At 50.9% G+C, this 21404-nt stretch overlaps 1 protein-coding gene across 1 annotated transcript in view; it reads left to right on the top strand.

Annotated features, from left to right (window-relative positions):
* The window catches only part of ARFGAP3 (ARF GTPase activating protein 3), a 60735-nt gene extending 43387 nt beyond the window's left edge, over positions 1–17348 (top strand). Inside the window, exons 12-16 of the mRNA XM_004063591.5 lie at positions 2837–2968; positions 4903–5026; positions 6654–6744; positions 14653–14774; positions 16278–17348. Of these exons, the coding sequence (XP_004063639.1) occupies positions 2837–2968; positions 4903–5026; positions 6654–6744; positions 14653–14774; positions 16278–16295 (487 nt within the window). The 3' untranslated portion in view covers positions 16296–17348. The remainder of the gene's footprint in view (positions 1–2836; positions 2969–4902; positions 5027–6653; positions 6745–14652; positions 14775–16277) is intronic.
* Positions 17349–21404: the final 4056 nt, after the last annotated feature.

Here is a 21404-nt window from a genome sequence, read left to right as displayed (position 1 = left end):
AGGTCAGCTGGAGTCCTGGCTGGTGGTCTGTCGGTCCTCTTAGTGAGTTGCCGGTCCTCCTACTGAGTTGCTCCTGCTTAGCATGAGCACAGAGAGCCTCTCGTGGATGACTGGAAGACAGAGAAGCCGCCAGCCAGCCCACGCATGGACTGCTGCCTCACAGGCTCATGCTGGTCAGGGGGACCCAAGCCGATGGCTGTCTCTCTTCTTTGACTTCTGAATAGTTCAGTCACTTAAAAGTAATCTGATTCCTCTACATTTCAGGATAAGTACATTGGCTTATAAGAATGAAGAATATTATTTCCTTAGAGTGTTGCTAAATCTACAAAATTTAGTATCACAGAGTCATGAAGAACCTGGAAGTTCCACCCCACCCTCACCCTGCACCAGTCCAGTGCTGACCCCCCTCTTCCCACTCCAGGGCCGTCCAGCCTCTACTGCACCCTTCCTTCTCCTCAAGGCAGCCATTTGGTCCCAGGTCAGCTCCGTGAGAAACTCTGCCTTTCATTAATGCAGCTTCTGAGGCTTCTGCATTCAAGTCAGCCTCCCTTCCATAAGCCAGTTCCCAAGCCTCATGAGGGCAGGAGCTGAATGTGTCTTCTTGCCGTTTGTCTTCCCCTAGCAGAGTGCCTGACTCCTCATAGGTGCTTATTAAGTAGTTTTAAAATTCCTCACTGAATTGATCTTAGTTCTTTCAAGGTGCCTTAAAATAAGTCCCTCAAACATGTGAATATCACCTTCCAGGCCAGCACACATCCCACATCTTTTGAACCTTCCTCTGATGTAACTTCCGGTTCCTTCAGTGTCCTGATTTCTCTTCTCTGAAAGGGGATCGGTCATCTCTCTTCCTCCAGGCAGAGCCTGGGTGCAGTACAGATCCACTCATCCGCCATAGGGAGAGCCTGGTCAGTTTCTAGCTGAAATCCAGATACACTTTGAACACCACATTTTCCTTCCTAAGGAGAAGATGCTAGTGTCATGAGATTTGTTCTTAATGACCTTCTTTCCAGAGAAGGCAGAAGCCACATTTAGAAATTCTACTTTCTGTCTATTAAGGATGTAATATCATACCATCTGCTCCAACAGCAGTTTATCCTCTGTCCCTTTTTTGTTTTGTTTTGTTTTCTGCCAAGAAAGAGTAAATGTGTTCTTAGCATTTCCCCCACCCAGATCTTAGCTCACCGAGGTCCCTGGCCTCTTTGCTCTTATGGGTTCTTGCTTCTCTCTTATATTGGCGTTTCGTTACTGGCCCCTCTGACCTCCTATGATCTGCATCTTCTGTGCAACTCCTTATACCACAGAGCTTGGTGCTCATCTTATTTCCAGTGTGCTTCCTGTCCTTACTCTCTGGAGAAAACCTGGATGATGTCTGTTAAGGCCTCTGCATTCTCTTCTGTCACCCTTCCTTTCCTAAGACCTCCCTGGGATCTGCCTCTCTCCTCTGAACTTCTTGGACTGCCTTAATGAGGTGTGTATATCTGGCCAGACTGCTTTTCCATCCTAAGCTATCGTGAATTCTGGCATGGCACAGTCCCTTTTTTTTTTTTTTTTTTTTTGAGACAGTATCCCACTCTGTCACCCAGGCTGGAGTGTAGTGGCATGATCATGGCTCACTGCAGTCTCGGCCTCCCGGGCTTAGGTGAGCCTCCCAAGTAGCTGGGACTATAGGCGTGCCACCATGCCCCATTAATTTTTTCTTTTAATCCCCAGAGATGGTCAGGAAACGGTTATTTTATTTGTTTATTTATTTTTTATTTTGCATTTTTTGTAGAGATGGGGCTTTGCCATGTTGCCCAGGCTGGTCTGGAACTCCCAGGCTCAAGCAATCCACCTGCCTTGGCCTCCCAAAGTGCTGGGATTACAGGTGTGAGCCACCGTGCCTGGCTGGTCGATGGTCACTCTTTCTCAAGGCTTTGGCACATCCACCTCGCCTGTCAGTCTCTCCTGTTCCAGGCAGACCTTGCTGCTCTTGGTCAAAGATTTTTCTCTAATCACACAGGACCAAAAGCCAACACTGAGTGCTGCTCTCTGAGCAATGCCCTGCTCAGTGACAATTGGCTAATTAAAGTGTAAACTGATCTGAAGGCCAGGCTCTCCTGGGATGCTTGCAAATCAGATCAAGTTTACTGCAGGCTCCAGGCTGAAAGACTATCCCCAGAATGGTCCAGTGATCATGATCCATAGCTTTGTATCCAACTCCAGGAGGAGGTTAATGAGCATCATTTACATCATTTTCATTGAATGTGCTTAACACGGAAGGGATTGCCAACAAGAAGCTCCTTGTATGGAGTCAGTTCTCTAGGCCCAGCAGTGTTATTTGTGACTGCCTAACCAGGCGGAATGAGACCTAAAGACAGTGAAATGTGTAACCTGTGGTAGATAACATTTAAAGATGCCCTGTGTTGTCTGGATAGGCCAGGTTATACTAAGGTTATAAACATCCCCCAGATCTCAAGGGCTGAACACAATGGCAATTGATTTCTTTTTCACATAAAGTCAGCTAAGGGTTCAGGTGGTTCTCTAGAGTACCTGTCCTCCATGTGTCATCTTGATTGTCCAGACTGATGGAGGTTTCACCTACCTGAGACTGTAGCACCTGGAACACAATCTCTTCCATGTAGCTTGGGAAGAGAGGACTGGGCAAGGTTGAACACAGGTACTTGAAAGGCCTTGGAAATGACACACCTCGTGTCTGCTCCTGTCTCATTGGCTAGACCTAGTTATGTGACTGCCATTAACTTCAAGGAGGCATCCCCCACATCTGTGGAAGTGAGAGAGCCCAGGACAAGTGTCAGCAAGGACCTCCAAAGTCACTGTTGTACTCTTGCTCCTACAGGTACTTTGACGAGCCAGTGGAGTTAAGGAGCAGTTCGTTCTCTAGCTGGGATGACAGTTCAGATTCCTATTGGAAAAAAGAGACCAGCAAAGATACTGAAACAGTTCTGAAAACCACAGGCTATTCAGACAGGTATGAATGCAAAACTGTGGGGTTGTAGTAGTGAATCCATGCATTTCTGGGAAAAAATTGCTGATAACATGATGACATGAAAACCCTTGTAAGGGGCTGGGCACGGCGGCTCATTCCCATAATCCCAGCACTTTAAGAGGCTGAGGTCAAAGGATCACTTGAGCCCAGGAGTACAAGGCTGCAGTGAGCTATGATCACGCCAGTGTACTCTAGCCTGGTCAACAGAGTAAGACCTTGTCCCCCTCAAAAAGGAAAACCTTTTGAAACCTTTTGTAAGACTAGTAAATGATTTTGTTCTACTATTTCAGGAATATTGTTTTGATTTTGTTTTTTGTTTTGTTTTGTTTTGTTTTTTTGAGACAGAGTCTCACTCTGTTGCCCAGGCTGGAGTGCAGTGGTACAATCTCAGCTTACTGCAGCCTCCGTCTCCCAGGTTCAAGCGATTCTCCTGCCTCAGCCTCCCGAGTAGCTGAGACTACAGGTGCACACCATCATGCCAGGCTAATTTTTATACTTTTAGTAGAGACGGTTGCCTCACCAGCCAGGCTGGTCTCAAACTCCTGACCTCAGATGATCCGCCTGCCTTGGCCTCCCAAAGTGCTGGGATTACAGGTGTGAGCCACCGTGCCCAGCCTGTTTTGATTTTAAATTACTGATTCTAAATAGGAAGTGCACATCAGAATCCTCTGTGGACCTTGAAAGAAATGTGTGTGTGGAGTCCTCTTCCCTGAAGATTCTGATCCATGGGTCAGGGGTGGCCTAGGTCAGGAAGGTTTCACCTTTTTCCCCAATTTTTTTTTTTTTTTTTTAGATGGAGTCTTGCTCTGTCACCCAGGCTGGAGTGCAGCGGTGCGATCTCGGCTCACTGCAAGCCGAGTTCACACCATTCTCCTGGGTTCACACCATTCTCCTGCCTCAGCCTCCCAAGTAGCTGGGACTACAGGCGCCCGCCACCACGCCCGGCTAATTTTTTTGTATTTTTAATAGAGACGGGGTTTCACCGTGTTAGCAAGGATGGTCTCGATCTCCTGACCTCATGATCCACCCGTCTTGGCCTGCCACAGTGCTGGGATTATAGGCGTGAGCCACCGCACCCGGCCTTTTTTCCCCCAGTTTTAAGGTATTATTTACATATAGTAAAATTCATCTTTTTAAACTTACAGTTCTGACAAGCACATACATTCATGTAATTACCACCAAAACCAAGAAACAGAACAGTTCCCATCACCCCCAAATTTTCCCCATGCCCTTTGTAGTCCCCCCTCCCCTGCCCCTGGCCCCTGGTCACCCCAGGTCTGTTTTCTGGCCTTACAATTTTGCCTTTCCCAGATATCATATAAATGGGAGTCATGTAGCAATTGGCCTTCCTACCCTGGTTTAACTTTTCTTAGTACACTTGGTGAAGACTCATTCATTCTTGTGTTCATTCCTCTTACTTGCCAAGTTTATCCATTCACCTACTGAAGGACTGTCTCCAGTTTTTGGTGATTATGAATGAATTTATTTTCCAACCAGAGAACTTCTGAGAGTGCAAGGGGGTACTACTAATATGTTGGGACAACAGGTGTGACTTGAAATTGTCCCAGGTAACTGGGACATTTTATAACCTATACAGTGTAGAGAGATCAGTGTCCTATGGACATTCCAAACAATGTATTCAGTGTTTACCCAGTTGATCTGAAATGTGATATAACATATTTGAACTGAAATGTGAAATAACAGACCCCATTTTAAACAGAAATTCCTTCAAATGTTGTATCGTTTGGATATTTATTCTTTTTTTTTTTAATTAGAATTTTCAGGCTTTTAAAAACAGCCTAAAATCCTTTTACAAAATTTACTGCTGTTGGCATTTTAAAAAATAAAATGAGTATGAAACATATTTGCTTCACCTCAAATTAGTTTAACCTAATTTGGTTGTTTTTTTATTGCAGACCTACTGCTCGCCGCAAGCCAGATTATGAGCCAGTTGAAAATACAGATGAGGCCCAGAAGAAGTTTGGCAATGTCAAGGCCATTTCATCAGATATGTATTTTGGAAGACAAGCCCAGGCTGATGTAAGGGTCCAGAGAGTTTCTTTGGGTGTCCCATAATGCAGGAAGGAAGTGTGGGTGTGGGCATTGTCGGGGAGGAGATCCTGAGTGAGCTGGGCTCAGGCTGCCAGATGCCCTCCGGCCTGAAAGTGCTGGAGTCAGGACTTGAACCCAGGTCTGTATAACTGATCATGTGCTTGCTACCTCAGCAAGAGGAGTGTTTACAAGACAAGGACTTATCTCACAGTTCTCTTATTCCTCTCTTGGTGTTCTGAATAGCAATTATCCAGTATCTTTTGAATATATTTCAATTGTTGGTGCAGCTGTAATTTACTTAATAACTTTTAAACATAGTGAAATGAAGCACATAGATATGTTTCTTTTTTTTTTTTTTTTTTTTGAGACGGAGCCTCCTTCTATCACCCAGGCTGGAGTGCAGTGGCATGATTTCAGCTTACTGCAACCTCCGCCTCCCAAGTTTAAGCGATTCTCCTGCCTCAGCCTCCCAAGTAGCTGGGACTACGGCCGTGCACCACTACACCTGGCTAATTTTTGTATTTTTAGTAGAGATGAGGTTTCACCATATTGGCTAGGCTGGTCTTGAACTCCTGACCTCAGGTGATCTGGCTGCCTCGGCCTCCCAAAGTGCTGGTATTACAGGCGTGAGCCACCACGCCCAGCCAGATATGTTTCTGAGGAGTGCATATATTTATTTTCAGGTTGTTGGCTTTTCTCAGAAATGTTAATGAACTTGGCCAGGCACTGTGGCTCACACCTATAATCCTAGCACTTTGGGAGGCTGAGGCAGGTGGATCACCTGAGGCCAGGAGTTCGAGACCAGCCTGGCCAACATGATGAAACTCCGTCTCTTCAAAAAATACAAAAATTAGCTCGGTATGGTGGTACGCGCTTCTAGTCCAGCTACTTGGGAGGCTGAGGCAGAGAATCGCTTGAACCCAGAAGCAGAGTGAGACTCTGTCTCAAAAAAAAAAAAAAAGAAAGAAAGAAATGTTAATGAACTCATCATAGTGAAGTCTTGCTAAGCTGTAAGACTCAAGTGGAAGTGGGGAGGTTTACGTCTTTCCTCTCATCCTGAATTGCTAGTGTGCCTCTGACTATTTGGATGATGGTTTCCTAAAATGTGCTGAATGTATTTTGCAGAAATTTAAACTTCTGCAAGTGTAATATTTCGCCATCATTTCGAAAGTAGAATTGCCCCTTGCTGTTCCCACAGTCCATAAAATCTGCCTTGCTTCAAAGTTGACATTCAAGTTCAGTTTTAAAATAGTGTCATGGGGCTTGGAAAAGAGACTCTTAGAGTGGCCTTGGCTGACAGCTGGCTAGAAGCAGCACCAGGAGAGAGATGCCGCTCTCCCTCCCGCTCTCCCTCCCACACTCCGACGGCCTCCGCACTGGCCATCTTGGCTGAGGTGTTGTATGTTGATCAGTCTGCCTGTGACCTGCCTCCCATGCAGAACATGAGCTTTGTGCTGTCCCGCAGGACCTGGCCTTGGCAGTGGCATTCAGTAACTGTTGGAAAGAAAGAGCCTGGGGGTCAAACACTTTCAAATGACAGCTCTTCAGTGATTCTTTTTGCAAAACTGCCCACAATCTTTGGAGCCTAACATTTCCTTTTCCTTGTCTTCTCTAGTATGAGACCAGGGCCCGCCTAGAGAGGCTGTCGGCAAGTTCCTCCATAAGCTCGGCTGATCTGTTCGAGGAGCAGAGGAAGCAGCCAGCAGGTAGGGGGCACTGAACAAGAGCTGGTCTCTGTCATGTCTACGGTATGAACACATTTCATCTGGATAGGACTGTTTCCTTTTCCAAGATATTTTAGCAACCATTATTCGATGCTCTGATCTCTGCTATAAGTCAGGTAGAGCAGAAGTTACTATTCCAGGCTTCACACGTAAGGAGACCAAGTCATGAAATTAAAGCAACATCCCCATCATTGCCTGGCAAGTCATCCTTCTGAACACTGTCATAGAGGAGTGTTTCTAGCTGAGTGCGGCTGTGCTGTGAAATACCATGTGCTGTCTTAGCCTTAGAGGTGGACAGCGCCGGGCTCCCGTGTGATCCTCACCACCCTCTAGCTGTGAGCCCTTGAGTATGTCATGGCGTCTTTAGCCTCAGTCTCCTCCTCTGTAACGGGGGTGGATAAAACCACCTCACAAGGTTGTCATGCGGCTTAAATGAGCAATGTGAAGTGCCACCAAGTGTCTGGCACACAGCAGGCCCCAGGGGTGGGCAGAGGCAGATAGAAACATGTGGCTGTAACAGCATCTGTCTTCCAGGGAAGACAGAACACAGCTTTGGGAGTTAGCAGGTGGAGAGGAATTGCCTGTCTCCCATATCCCTCTTCAGGGTTCAGACCCCAGCGAGGAGGTGTCTGGTCCTCCCAGGGCTAGGATGGCCTAGGATGGGGCGGCCTGTGAGCCCAGTGGTGGGCCTCAGAGCGCCGGCCCCTCTGCTTCGACTTCTGCATCCCTCTGACTGAGGGATGCCTTGTGAGAGTACCCTACAAAGGCCTCTGCCAGGCCACAGTGGGGAGGAGGGGCCCTGTGGTTAACATGAAAGGGGCAGCGTCCTCTGAGGTCATTTCAGGAAGCCATTTATCAGCAGGAGAGCCAAGGGGAGGGACGACTCTCAGGAACCAGGCATTCGAAGCCTGGCACCCTCAGCACCCCTCATTTCTAGGCCTAGAGGAGCTGGGTGTGGCTCTAAGTGACCAACCTGGGCGACCACTTGGCCTTACAGCCACAGAGAACAGCTGTTTTCAGAGTCCAAAGAGAAACAGCTCGAGAGAGGTCTGAGTGTCGGACATTCTGGGTTGTGGTTTGGGGATGTTATAGAGACACACTGTGGCCCTCGGGGTGCAGTGGGCACTGCCAAGTTGCTGTGCTGCAGTGGAGGGAGTGTCCTAGCCAGGTGGCAGCAAGTGAGACAAGGGTTGTGTTGGCAGAGCAGCTGGCAGAGAGTCAGGCAGCCCAAGGAGCCAGAGGCCAGGGCCAGAGTGGACAAGCCCCGGCACATCCACTGCCAGTGAGAGTGTGAGGGTGCCTGGGGGTGCGCAGCCAGGGCCACGGCTCCCCTGAGCCGCTCTTTGGGCAGGAGCACACCCTGTGCCTCACCCCAGACTTGAGCAGAGGGGCCTCGTTTCCCTTGGGCAGTCAGTTACTTGCTGACTGGGCATTTCCTGGCAGTGAGTCTTGGTGGGGGCAGGTGAGGCTCATTGGCTTGTTCCATCTCCAAACTTTCAGTGTCCTGGCCTTTTGTCAGGGCAACTTCCTTTTGTGACCACCCCTGGCAGAGAGGCACTCCGGCCACCTTTGGAGACCTCCAGCAGCCCCACAGGTCAGTGCTGGGTCGCCTTGTAGGGGCCCTGGCACAGCCAGCAGCCAGTCCAGAGACCTGCATTGATTGTTCAGTCCCCCGACTCCCTGCAATGGATGCCTTTGTAATTTAAATCAGTAGAAGTTTTACTCTGAAGCACTGTTTGTTTTTTTAAAAAAATATTTGGAGATCAAATGAGAGCAGCCTTTCCAGTTACTGAACAAAAATAGTGGCAGCCTGTGTTTACCTTCCTGTTCCCTTTCAGAGAACAAAGATCCATTAAATTTTTTTGACCCTGTGTGGATGCCAAACCAACCCTGGTTCCTGGCACCTCGTGGTCATTGTAAGGTGCACCCTGGGGTGAGAGGCCACCCAGAAACTCACTCCCCTGCCCCCGCCGGGGTCTAACTGTGTTGCCCAGGCTGGTCTCAAACTCCGGGCCTTGAGCAAACCTCCCTCCTCAGCCTCCCAAGAAGCCGGAATTACAGGCACCAGCAACTTTTATTAAATATTTACTTTTTATTATTCAGAGCATATTTCAACAAAGAGCTTTATGTGTTCTGCCTCCATAAAGCTTGTTTTATTTTATAAATTTTTCTTTTATTTTGTCTTTAATACTTTCCTATTGAAGTAAAAGCTTGTTTTAAGAAAACAAGTTCTTAAAACTTGTTCTGGGCAAGGCACGGTGACTCACACCTGTAATCCCAACACTTTGGGAGGCCGAGGTAGGCGGATCACCTGAGGTCGAGAGTTCAAGAGCAGCCTGGCTAACATGGTGAAACCCCATCCCTTCTAAAAATACAAAAATTAGGCCAGTCACAGTGGCTCACGCCTGTAATCCCAGCACTTTGGGAGGCCGAGGCGGGCGGATCACGAGGTCAAGAGATCGAGACCAGCCTGGCCAACATGGTGAAGCCCCATCTCTACTAAAAATACAAAAACTAGCTGGGCGTGGTGGCATGTGCCTGTAGTCCCAGCTACTCCGGAGGCTGAGGCAGGAGTATCACTTGAACCTGGGAGGCGGGAGTTGCAGTGTGCCGAGATCACGCCACTGCACTCCAGCCTGGAGACAGAGCGAGACTCCGTCTCAAAAAACAAAACAAAAAAAAAATTAGCCGGGTGTGGTGGTGGGTGCCTGTAATCCCAACCACTCAGGCGGCTGAGGCACAAGAATTGCTTGAACCTGGGAGGGGGAGGTTGCAGTGGCCGAGATCGCACCACTACACTCCAGCCTGGGCAATAGAATGAGATTCTGTTTCAAAAAAAAGAAAAGAAAAAAAGAAACTATTCAGCTTGGTGGCTCACCCCTATAATCCAGCACTTTGGGAGGCTGAGGAAGACGTATCGCTTGAGCTCAGGAGTTCCAGACCAGCCTGGGCAACATGGCAAAACCGTGTGTCTACAAAAAATACAAAAATTAGCCAGGCATGGTGGTGCACACCTGTAGTCCCAGCTACTCTGGAGGCTAAGGTGGGAGGATGACCTGAGCCCAGGAGGCAGAGGTTACAGTGATCTGAGATCGTGCCACTGCACTCCAGCCTGGGCGATAGAGCCAGGCCTTGTATCAAAAAAAAAAAAAAAAGAGGAGGGAGGGAGGGAAGGAAGGAAGGAAGGAAACAAACAATCAGTTCTGTGTTCCTTATCTTAATTTCCAAATGTGAAATGCTTCTGGTGAGGTAAGCTGCTTTCTGGGGGTGTTTCTAGCCCAGGAGCCCTGCGGCCGTTCTTACGGGCACTCTCTTTCACTGTAGCTGAAGGATTGAGTGGGAAGTGCATGTAAGTGCCTGCAGCCAACCTGATCTGGCACAGCAACAGTCCCTGTGGTCACACCCATGGGACAGGGTCATTGGAGCTGGGGGACTGCCATCAGCTGGGCACTGCCTCAGGCAGGCGTGAGGCACTCAGACACCAGATGACAGAGTGGAGGCAGCTGTGTGAGAGCCAGGATACAACAAAAAGCTTAAAACCCAGCTGCCCCCTCAGCATGTTTCCTTCCAGAAAGCCAATTCTGATTGTTTGAATGAGAGCACGTCTGCATGGGAGTGCAGACACCTGCACCCCTTCCTTGTGTGCATCGTGGGGTCAAGTGGTAGGTTGTTTGTGAGGTCCCTTGACCACTGTCTCCTTTTCTCTTTGCTCCGGCCCAGGGTCTAGGAGTGTGACCTCGAAAGCACTGCCCTCAGTCTGCATCAGGCAGTCTGGTTTGGTTATTTCCATGTGTGCTTGTCAGACAGTATAGCTGTGCAGTGGCCCCAGGAGTTCCAGACCAGCCTGGACAACATAGTGGGACCCCCATCTCTACAAAAAATTTAAAAAATAAAAAAATTAGCTAGGTGCGATGGCTAATGCCTATAGTTCCAATTACTCAGAGGCTAAGGCAGGAGGATCACTTGAACCCAAAAGATTGAGGCTGCAGTCAGCTGTGATCACACCACTGTACTCCAGCCTGGGCAACAGAGGGAGTCCCTGTCTCAAACAAACAAACAATGCCCAAACTTGTTCTTATAATCTTGGAAATACTTTTTCTCTTCATTTGTCTGCATGAAGCAGAGAAATTAATACATGGTATTCTGTTAAAAATTCTTATTTTGGGCCAGGTGTGGTGGCTCACGCCTCTAATCCCAGCACTTTGGGAGGCTGAGGCGGGCAGCTCACGAGGTCAGGAGATCGAGACCATCCTGGCTAACATGGTGAAACCCCATCTCTACTAAAAATACAAACAATTAGCCAGGCGTGGTGGTGGGCGCCTGTAGTCCCAGCAACTCGGGAGGCTGAGGCAGGAGAATGGTGTGAACCTGGGAGGCAGAGCTTGCAGTGAGCCGAGATCGCACCACTGCACTCCAGCCTGGGCAACAGAGCAAGACTCCATCTCAAAAAAAAAAAAAAAAAATCCTTATTTTGGGCCAGGCACGGTGGCTCTCGCCTGTAATCCCAGCACTTTGGGAGGCTGAGGCGGGTGGATCACAAGGTCAGGAGATTGAGACCATCCTGGCTAACACGGTGAAACCCCGTCTCTACTAAAAAATACAAAAAAAAAAAAATTATCTGGGCGTGGTGGCGGGCACCTGTAGTCCCAGCTACTCCAGAGGCTGAGGCAGGAGAATGGCGTGAACCTGGGAGGCGGAGCTTGCAGTGAGCTAAGATCGCGCCACTACACTCCAGTCTGGGTGACACAGCGAGACTCTGTCTCAAAAAAAAGTTATTTTGAGGAGCCTGGGAGTTGTCCTGGAACCTTCCACCTCCCTCGTCACACCATAGACCCATATGATCAGAATCTCTCCTGGGTGATTCCAGACCTGAAACGTGGCCACAACCCGCTGCTTGGTCCTCCTGCCTCCAGTCTTGGCTGCTGCTCACCCCTCTCCTCACTCTTCCCACAGGGATCTTTCAGAACACAATCATCTGTGCTGAAAATCCTGCCCTCAGCTTGAAGCACAACTCCCCACCCAATGCCCACCTCCAGGACCATGGTTCCCACTGGCCTTTCCAGCCTCATTTCTCATGATTCACTGTTGTGGCTCACTCCAGCTGTGTTGAGCCTGTGGAGCCCCCAGCCCAGAATGCTCTTCTTCCCCATTCCCCCAGACAGCCCCCCAACCCGTATTTACCCTGGGGGCCTGGTTAGGCCCCCCTGCACCACTCTCGTGCCTTACACTGAGGGCAAGACCATGCGAAGACCGTCTCCCCCAGTGGACCGACCGTCAGTTCTCATTTCTGTGCCCTTGGCGCCTGACAGCCTGGCAGAGGAAGCCCTCTGCAGGTGTTTGAGGATGAATGGGTGGAGGGGTGATGAATGACCCCAGGAGCTTGCTGAGCCTGAGCACCTGCCCACCGGCCAACATAGGCTGGAACACGCCTCCCCCTACCTCCCATGTCCCATGGCCAGTGCCAGGCTGCAGGGGCGATGTGTTCCGCCTCCAGCACAAGCCTTAAGAGCTGTGTGCATGTTGCCATGTTTCTTTCCCTGTCATAGTAGGCAAGGAAGCTGGAAATAAGAGGTGGCCCCATGGGCTTGGACCGCAAGTGACTGCGATGCACAGAACCCCCTGCCCACCTGCACTGGGCACAGCAAACATCAGTTGTGGGTGGTTGTTAGCTCAGAGTCACCTGGCCTGTCCTGACCCATCCAGGGCATTTGTCCCAACCACAGACCACTGTGTAGCCCAGTGTCCCCTCTGTCTCAGAGAGGGGAGCGGCTGTCTTCTTCCTGGCTGCTCAAGTAGAAACCTGGGAAACATCCTTAATCTGCCTGCCTCCCAGCCTGCCTAGGCCAGTCAGTCAGTGTGCCTCTTGACACCTGCCTCCTGAGGACGCTCAGCCCGTTCCCTCCTGATCCCCACTGCCGCTTCCTCATGCTCAGGCACTGCCCCATGCACCTGGACCCCTGCAGCCACCTCCCAGCTGTCTACCTGAGTTTGCTCTGTGTCCCCTCCAGATGACACAGGTCACACTTAGTGATGTTATCAGTTAATTGTCTGCTTTCCCCAGTAGGTGGTGAGCTGTGGAAAAGCATGTCTGTGGCGGTGTCCTCAGTATACACTGTGGGTGTTCTGGGAACAGATAGGGAGGAGAGATTCCCTGGGTCAAGGACGCTCTTCCTGAGCAGGTGGCTGGAACTGTCATTTCCTGGAGCTCATTGTGTAACCTGAGCACACTAGGGCTGTCTTTGACCATGGCCACCTGGCCCCTCCAGCCTGCCCAGGCAGCCCTCAGAGGAGACACAGCACCCCAGTCCCATCACTGTGTTGGAATTACACTCTGTCATTGGTGAAGGCCTACAAGATTTTAGACAGTCAGCTGGAGGTGGAGATGGGAGGACCTGCATCTGTGGTGGGCATGGGAACAGTGCTGGGGGCAAATGCAGTGTCCCTTCCAAGGGACACGTTGCAGGGTAACTTGTCAGTTCTGTTTTGTTCTCAGAGAGGGACTTGACCAAGGCTTTCTGTTTTGTTTTTGTTTTTGAGATGGGGTCTCGCTCTGTCACCCAGGCTGGAGTGGGGTGGCACAATCTTGGCTCACTGCAACCTCCACCTCCCAGGTTCAAGTGATTCTCCTGCCTCAGCCTCCCAAGTAGCTAGGGTTACAGGTGTGTGCCACCATGCCCAGCTAATTTTTTGTATTTTTAGTAGAGATGGGGTTTCACCATGTTGGCCAGGCTGGTCTTGAACTCCTGACCTCAAGTGATCCTCCCACCTCAGCCTCCCAGAGTGCTGGGATTACAGGCGTGAGCCACTGCGTCTGGTGGGTTTCTGTTTTGTAAGGAGCGGGTGGTGTCATGTGGGGCTTAGGGAGTAGCTGGGCGTGGCTACTCCTGAGGACCTGCGGGGTTTGCGTTGAGCTCACTGAGCCCCTCCAGCGTCTTATTACAATTGTGACACAGAAGTTTATGAACCCCTGATTGTCAGCTCTAGGAGTGTGGTCAGACCTCCTTGATGTGTGATAACCCTGATGAACTTCACCCAGATTGGTAGCAATTATGGTGATGTTTACGTCAGGGCAACCAAAACTTAAGCAACTAACACTTAACAAAACTAACAACTAACAAAACTTAGGGCCACTAACACTGGCCCTAGCAAAGAGGGTGGAAGTGTGAACTTCTGTACCTGGGAAGACTGGCAGTGGAGCTTGGCTTCTAAGCATCAGTGATGCATCCATTTGGCTCACCTCCTTGGGGGAGGTAACAAGCTTCCTCCATACCCCAAGCGAGTGGGAGGGGCAGTCGTAGTCACAGATGGCTGCTGCTTTGCTTTGTCCCTGCCAATAACCCCAGAGCAAGCAAATGGCTCCTCTCATTTGAGGATACATGAATCCCAGGGAAGGCTCTGATTGGTCAGGCCTGGGTCATGTGCCCATGCCTGTGGACAGGGTAGAAGGGAGAGGTGGTTCCTGGAGGAAGGGAGGAGTACTGTTACCAAAAGAGGGAGGAGGTGATGAGAAACAGGCCATCCGTGTTGGCCCATCTGCCTTTTGCTGGGTACTTACCTGCCAGGGCTATGTTAAGCACCTTGAGGAAATGGGCCCAGAGAGAGCAAGGAACTTCTCTAGAGGCACACAGCCTAGAAGTGACAGTGCCAGGATTTGAACTCATAGTGGTGTTAAGTCCCCCATACTACATTTTCTGTCGTGTGGATTCTCTCATGTGGATCATGGCAGGGCTGCCACTTCAGCCCGAGTCTCCATCCCACTGCTGGGCCCCTTGTGAGGCAGCAGGAGGGGAGAGATCCGGGTTCTCTGGAGCCGTTGAGCACTCTGGGCACTGGGTTTGCCGCAGCTGTGGCCAGGGCAGTGATGAGACAGTGTCTGCTGTGTGTGTGCAGGGAACTACAGCCTGTCCAGCGTGCTGCCCAACGCCCCCGACATGGCGCAGTTCAAGCAGGGAGTGAGGTCCGTTGCTGGAAAACTCTCCGTCTTTGCTAATGGAGTCGTGACTTCAATTCAGGTCAGTGGAATGGGGCAGTGCTCACTGGCTATGACGGTAGGTTCAGCAGTTTGAAAATGAGACCTGCTTCAATCTTCAACTGCTGGAAAATTCAATTATATATTATTGGATCGATATGTTTGCTACACTATAACACAGAACATTATGAAAACCAGAAATTATAATTTTATATTTAATATTTTCTGATGGATGACTCTAGGGGAATTGTTAGAGGAATTGTCATGACCATTGTCCAGTTTTTTTCCTAGATTGGAACAGAGAAGTATTAAGAAGAAAACTGAAATTATCTGTAATGCCACATCACAGGCATAACCTCTGTTAATATTTTGGTATATTTTTAGCTCTAGATTTCTAAGGAAATTTTTCTATACGTAGATAAAAAATATATATATCTATCTTTTTAAGATTAAAAAAGGATTATATTGTATAGAGGGTTTTATATCTTGCTTTTTCTCTGTGATGCTAGGAGCATTTCCTTGTAATGAAAAGTTTTCCTAAAACCACATTCTATTGAGTGAAAACATAAGCCAAGGATGGCGCATACTTGCACATGAGAGTCGAGGCCATCTCTGACGATATGAGTGGCTCGTTTCTTTGCACCTTCTTGTTTACGTCAGGCTATTGAAGAAGGATTGTATTAATATAAAACGCTGCTAAAGGAAGTAGGACTGAAACCGTGTGGACTCTGGTGCCTCCAAAGGAGATTCCTGGTCTCCGGCAGACGCTGCTCTAGCTGCAGTTCAAGGAGGGCGTGGAGGTGCCTCCCATTCCGGAGAGTTCCCTCAGCCCCAGGACTCTGGATGTAGCCGTTTTCATGCTGTGAATAGCACAGTCTCCCGTTCCGGAGAGTTCCCTCAGCCCCAGGACTCTGGACGTAGCCGTTTTCATGCTGTGAATAGCATAGTCTTCCCTTTCATGTGGCACTGAAGTTAAAATGCATAGAGCTCTTTCATGTCCCTTAGGTCAGCTAAGCCCACATCAGTGTCCAAATAGGTAACATCCCTATTTTATAGATGGTCATCCCCATTTTAGAGATGGCTCCCTTTTATATCCCCATTTTACAGGTGAAGGAATTGAGGCACAGAAGGTTAGGTCACTTCTGCAAGATGACCAGCTGAACCAAAATTTCAGGGCTTCAAACACCAAATGTGTTCCTCTGTCTTCCCTATCCCACTTGCTTCCCAGAGGGCTCAGCAAGTAGCCTCTGGCCCACTGAGTATCTTCCCGCCCACTTTGCTCCCTGCCTCCTGATCCCAGGACTGTGGCCGCGGATGCCAGAGGCAGGATGTGAATCCTGTTGGGTTCTGAAGCCCACACCTACCCTCAGCCTTGAAGCTGCAGCAATGGCTGCTTCCAGATGAGCACACCCTCGGGGTGCAGTGTCCGTGTCACATGCCTGACACGGGCTGCAGTGTCAGTTTTGGTGATGCTGAATATTCAGGGCGCGGGAGTCAGGGATTGCTGCTGAATGGTCGTGAACTTCCATTTTGGTTCTCTCTTCAGGATCGCTACGGTTCTTAATACTGAAGTCATGATGTGTATTTCCTGGAGAAATTCCTCTTTAAATGAACAAGTAACCACATCTCAGGCGGCAGTGAAGACCAGATAGTTTTGCAGATTGTTTTGCTACTTTTTCATATGGTATATGTTTCTGATTTTTAATATTTCTTTTGAGAAATTCTGAGTTCTGATGTAGAAGCTTTCCTGTGATTGCTTTTTCTCGTTCCTTCCTGTCACACCCTCCTTTTGGCGTCTCTGTGTATATCCTTGCTTTATTTTCTTGGAACTTTTGGTTTCAACACTGAGGGCCTGGAGACCTCGGCTCCTCCTGCTCCTGAACCAGGAGGCTTCATGTGGGGGAGGAGGAGAGGTCTCCATGTGACACATGGGCTCAGGGCTGCCAGAATCAGCGGATGCTGGATGGGCCTGCAGAAACAATACTCATCACACACTTCCTTCAAAAGACCAAAAGTGACTGGTGTCTCATGTGACAGATTGCTTCATTATGTTTCTACATAGTAAGGGGACTGCCAAATAATATTTGAAGTCATCTGTCTCTTTGTAAATTATTTTATATGACCTATAAATTTAAAAATATTTTTCAGTGAGTGCTTTTAACAAACTTAAGCTTCTGCCCTTCCAAGGGAATTAATGTTATTTTGTGAAAGGTGTTGCTGTTTGAATTGATGAGAAATGGAAAATGAGAACTCCTTAAGAGTTCTCATAATAAATCATCTCATCACAAATCAATACGGTATACAGAGTTAAAGTGGAATGAGGTAAGAAGATACAGCTACAGAAAATAGTTCCGTGTATGGGAGAACAGTCATTGTAATTGGGTAGTTTTGTTAATATTTTTAAATCTTGCTTTTCAGAAATTACCGAATGTGTATAAACAAATAAAGAAAAATAATTTAGCTGTGTTTTAGACAGCATTAGAATATATTGTTCAGCACAGTAAAATATATTTGAAATTTGATAAGCCAAAAATGTGGTTTTGAATGAATATTTTGTGAATCTTTCTTAAAAGCTCAAATTTGTAGACTTCTAAACAGAATAAACACTTGGAGCAGATGGCATTGCCTACATTTTTCCCTGAAAGCTTTCGGAATAAGTCATCGTAAGTCGGGGTTTTTGGTGTGACATTGATGAACATTTGAATTGTGGTGACTGTAGGTGGACGTGGATTTAGCGTGCCTGCGGGGCCTGCTGTGCAGTTCTGATGAATTTGTGATGTTGTTCGTAGCACAGGAGCAAGGCGGGGTGTCCCGGTTGAAAATGGGGATGTTGGGCCAGGTGAGGCGGCTCACACCTGTAATCCTAGCACCTTAGGAGGCTGGGGCGGGAGGATTGCCTGAGCCCAGGAGTTTGAAACCAGCCCGGACAACACAGCAAGACCCCGCCTCTACCAAAAAAGAAAAAATTCAGCCGGGTGCAGTGGCATGTGCCTATAATTCCAGCTACTCGGGAAGCTGCAGCAGGAGGATCCCTTGAGCCCAGGAGGTCAAGGCTGCAATGAGCTATGACCTGGACACTGCACTGCAGCCTGGATGACAGAGCAAGACCCTGTCTCAAAAGAAAAAAAAAGAGGAAGGGAGGGAATTGACTCCCCACTCCCAGAGCCTTAGCTGAAGGTGCCTGTCATGTGCCTTCCATGCCCCTCCCCACTGCCCCTCGGTTTCCCCCCTGCCCCTCAGGCTCCTCATCCCCCTTCCCCCCGCCCCTCAGTCTCCCCACCTGCCTCTCAGTCTCCCCTACCCCGTCTCTTAGTCCTCCCCTTTTCCCCTCAGTCCTCCCATCTTTGACACTCAGTGTCCTCAGGGTCTCAGAATCAGGAATCTGAGATAGAGACATTTGAGCATTCCTTAAAATGCTATTAAGATGGCAAAATGGAAACTGGAGAACTCAGCAGATACCTTCCAGAGAGCTAGGAAACCCATTTCATCTACTACCGGTGTCTTTAAATAGACGTGAAGACTGACAGATACGTTGGAAGCACCAGACATTTTGGGAGTCGTCTTTCAGCAAATTGGCTTCACAGGCGGACCACTGAAGAGTGTATGCAGAGGCTGGTCCCTGTGGGGGCCGGAGCAGACAGGGGTTATTGTCGCAGGTAGGAAGTCCCAGGTGTACCATGCAAGCTGGCGGGACTGGAGCTGACTCGCCCTCAACTGCACTGTCCTTGCCACACCAGCCCTCCCCTCCTGCTTGTCACAGATGGCATCCTCCCTTCCAGGCCTCTGGGCAAGAACAAGGAGAGGAGAAAGGGCTGACTCCCAGCGAGGGACTTGTGCCTTTTTCTCCCCAGCCAGAACTGTGTCCCAGGCCCCGCTAGTTGCAAGGGAGTGGCAACAGGGTGTGTTTTCAGCAGGTCCCATTGCTGCCTTGAACAAAATCAGAATCTGTTGGTGAGGGAAGAGGGGGACGGGAGTGGGACTGGCAGCTTGGGGGAGGGACAACTTACTTCAGGACTACTAGGGGAACAGAGAACCGGAGGGGAGCAGAGAAGGCAGAGCCACCAGCAGAGGGGGTCCTGCGGCTGGGCCTGGACAGGCAGTATGGAAGTGAGTGTCCGAGGTGAGGAGCGTGGCCGTGCAGAGGCCCCGGGGTGGGCGGTGGCAGAGGGAGCGAAGGACAGGAGCAGTGGCGAGACTGGTGCCAGGGGCAGGGAGCGGGGGCTGCCCCTTGATGCATTTTCTCGTCCAGGCTTTTCCTGAGCCTGCTGGGAAGGGTGTGGACGGTAGGACAGCCTTGACGCCATGGTTGGGTTTGCAGGCCAGCAGCAGCTGGCACTTGCTGAGCTCTGAGGATGTGTGGGGCACAGGCTGAGCCTGCACATGTGAGAGCACACGCAGTCCTCACACCAGCGCTTAGAGGCAGGCAGGATTGTCGCTCGCACTTCACAGAGGAGGACACTGAGGTTCAGAGAGGCCAAATGAGCCACCCAAGGCCCCTCAGTCAGGAAGCAGAGGGTCTGGGCACCCAACTCACTAAACTGCCACACTCTGCCACCCTCCAGGGGCAGTCAGAGGGGAGGCTACATTGGAGAGGAAGGGGGCGAGGGCCAGGAGGACCGCGAGGAGGTGGTGGTGGAGGCCTGCCTTTCTCCTGACACAGTCAGTGAGGCGCTGTTCTGGAAGGGTTCTGGCAGAAAGGGTGTCTTTGGGTCTTGGGTGGTGGGCATCTGGGTGCCAGGCCCAAATGGATCCCCATGGCCCCTAGGTGTGCAGAGGCAGAGTGTGTACTGCTCAGAGTGGCAGGCAGAGCTGCTGGACGAGGAGCACTGTGACACCCTGGCCCAGGGATGGCGGCCAGAGGGGGTGGTGAGTCCCGCCCTGCTGGGTGAACCCACCCTGACCACACCCCCACCAACTCCCCACCCCTAGGCGTCCAGGGTCTGCCACAGGCCCCTACATCTGGGTTCCCTGAGGCCCAGGGGAGGAACAGAGGGAGCTGGACTTTCACTCTCTTCCTAAGGCTGAAGCTCCAGCCCCGGGTTGCCGCTCACCCTAGCCTGGGACAGCCCGGACACCTGTGCTCCTCCTCTTTGGGTCCCTGGATGTGGAAATAGGCCTCTGGTCACCCTCAGTTCCTCTGAGGGGAGGGTTGTGGGAGTGGAGGGGCTGAGCCGTGTAACCAGGCTTTGGGGGCGGGACACTGACCTGGGCTAGGAGCTCTGGAGAATCGTCCGCTGGCCTCAGTCCTGGCTCTGCCCAAACCCTGAGGGTCTGGGAGCCCCTCCTGGCCCTCCCTGCTGGTCAGCCTGCCAATGCCACCCATCTGACACCACGCTGATGCCACCTGTGTGCCCTCGCATGGTGGTGGGCAGGGGCCTGGGGGCCTCTCCCACTGGGCAGTGCTCTGCATCCCAGTGTGGGGCTGGATGAGCAGAGGCCCCTGGAGCCGCCCGCCTGTGAACACCATCCCCAGTCCCCTGCTGGAACCCCTTGCAACCAGCATGTGCCCTGTCTGTCCACCTGGGCTGCAGGGAACTGGTCTCGGGATGGGAAGGGGTCTGCTTCCAGCTCCCCCCTTGGTCTTGGGCTGCAGGGAGGTAGACGGCCTTCTGGGAGCCCTTATTGCCTGGTACCATGGGTGGGAGGGAGCCTGGGGGATTCCAGGGTCCAGACCCTGACTCCAGAGCCTCAGGGATCAGGAAGCCCCTGGCAAGCTGTGGTCACAGCCATGGCCTTGAGCTGGGCATGGCCAAAGAGGGCTGGCTGGGGTCTCTGCCACTCTGACATCGGGCAGTGGACAGGTTACCCAGCCTTGCCCCAGCGTCCCCTGGCAGCCTGCCTCCCAGCCTGAGCCCCTCCCCTGGCTTCCCTGCAGTGCTCAGTGACATGCAGGGAGGGCACTCAGCACCGAAGTGTCCTCTGCACCGATGACACCAGTGTCCCTGTGACAAGGCCCAGCAGCCAGCCAGCACAGTCACCTGCTCTCTGCCACCCTGTTGGCGAATCCTGGACACACTGGGCCCTGAAGGCTCAGGCAGCGGCTCCTCAGCCACGAGCTCTTCAGCGAGGCTGACTTCATCTCACGCCTCCTGGTCCCAAGCCCTTCACCTGCGCCAGCCAGCATGGCAATGCCATTGAGGAGGAGGCCCCAGAGCTGGGCCCGGTGGGGCGCGTGTTTGTAGATGACTTCCACTACGACTACAATTTCATTCATCTCCACGAGGATCTGTGCTATGGGCCCTTTAAGGGGCCTGACCTAGACCTGGCAGGGACAGGGGATCGGACGCCCCCACTGTACAGCCGTCCTGCTGCACCCTCCACCAGCAGCCCCATGCCTGCCATAGGGCCTCCTGCAGCCAAGGAGGAGGGGGTACTGAGACCCTGGCCCACTAGCCCTTGGCCCAGCCAGGCCAGCCACTCCCCACCCCCACCTTCAGAGCAGACCCCTGGGAACACTCTGGTCAATTTCCTGCGTGAGGAAGACACCCCCATAGAGGCTCCAGACCTTGAGCTCTCCAGCCCGCCCTGGCCCAGGGTTTCTATTGATGGCACGCAGACGCCTGCCACCCCTGGGAGCCAAAATGACTTCCTAGTCGACTAGGACAGCCAGAACCAGCTGCCCCCTCCATGGTGGGACAGGACCAATGAGGTTTCCAAGGACAATGAGGAACCC

Source organism: Gorilla gorilla, chromosome 23 (assembly GCF_029281585.2).
Source record: "Gorilla gorilla gorilla isolate KB3781 chromosome 23, NHGRI_mGorGor1-v2.1_pri, whole genome shotgun sequence".
Taxonomy (NCBI): domain Eukaryota; kingdom Metazoa; phylum Chordata; class Mammalia; order Primates; family Hominidae; genus Gorilla; species Gorilla gorilla.
Note: the sequence above shows the minus strand (reverse complement) of the source record. Positions and strands in the feature narration are given on the sequence as shown.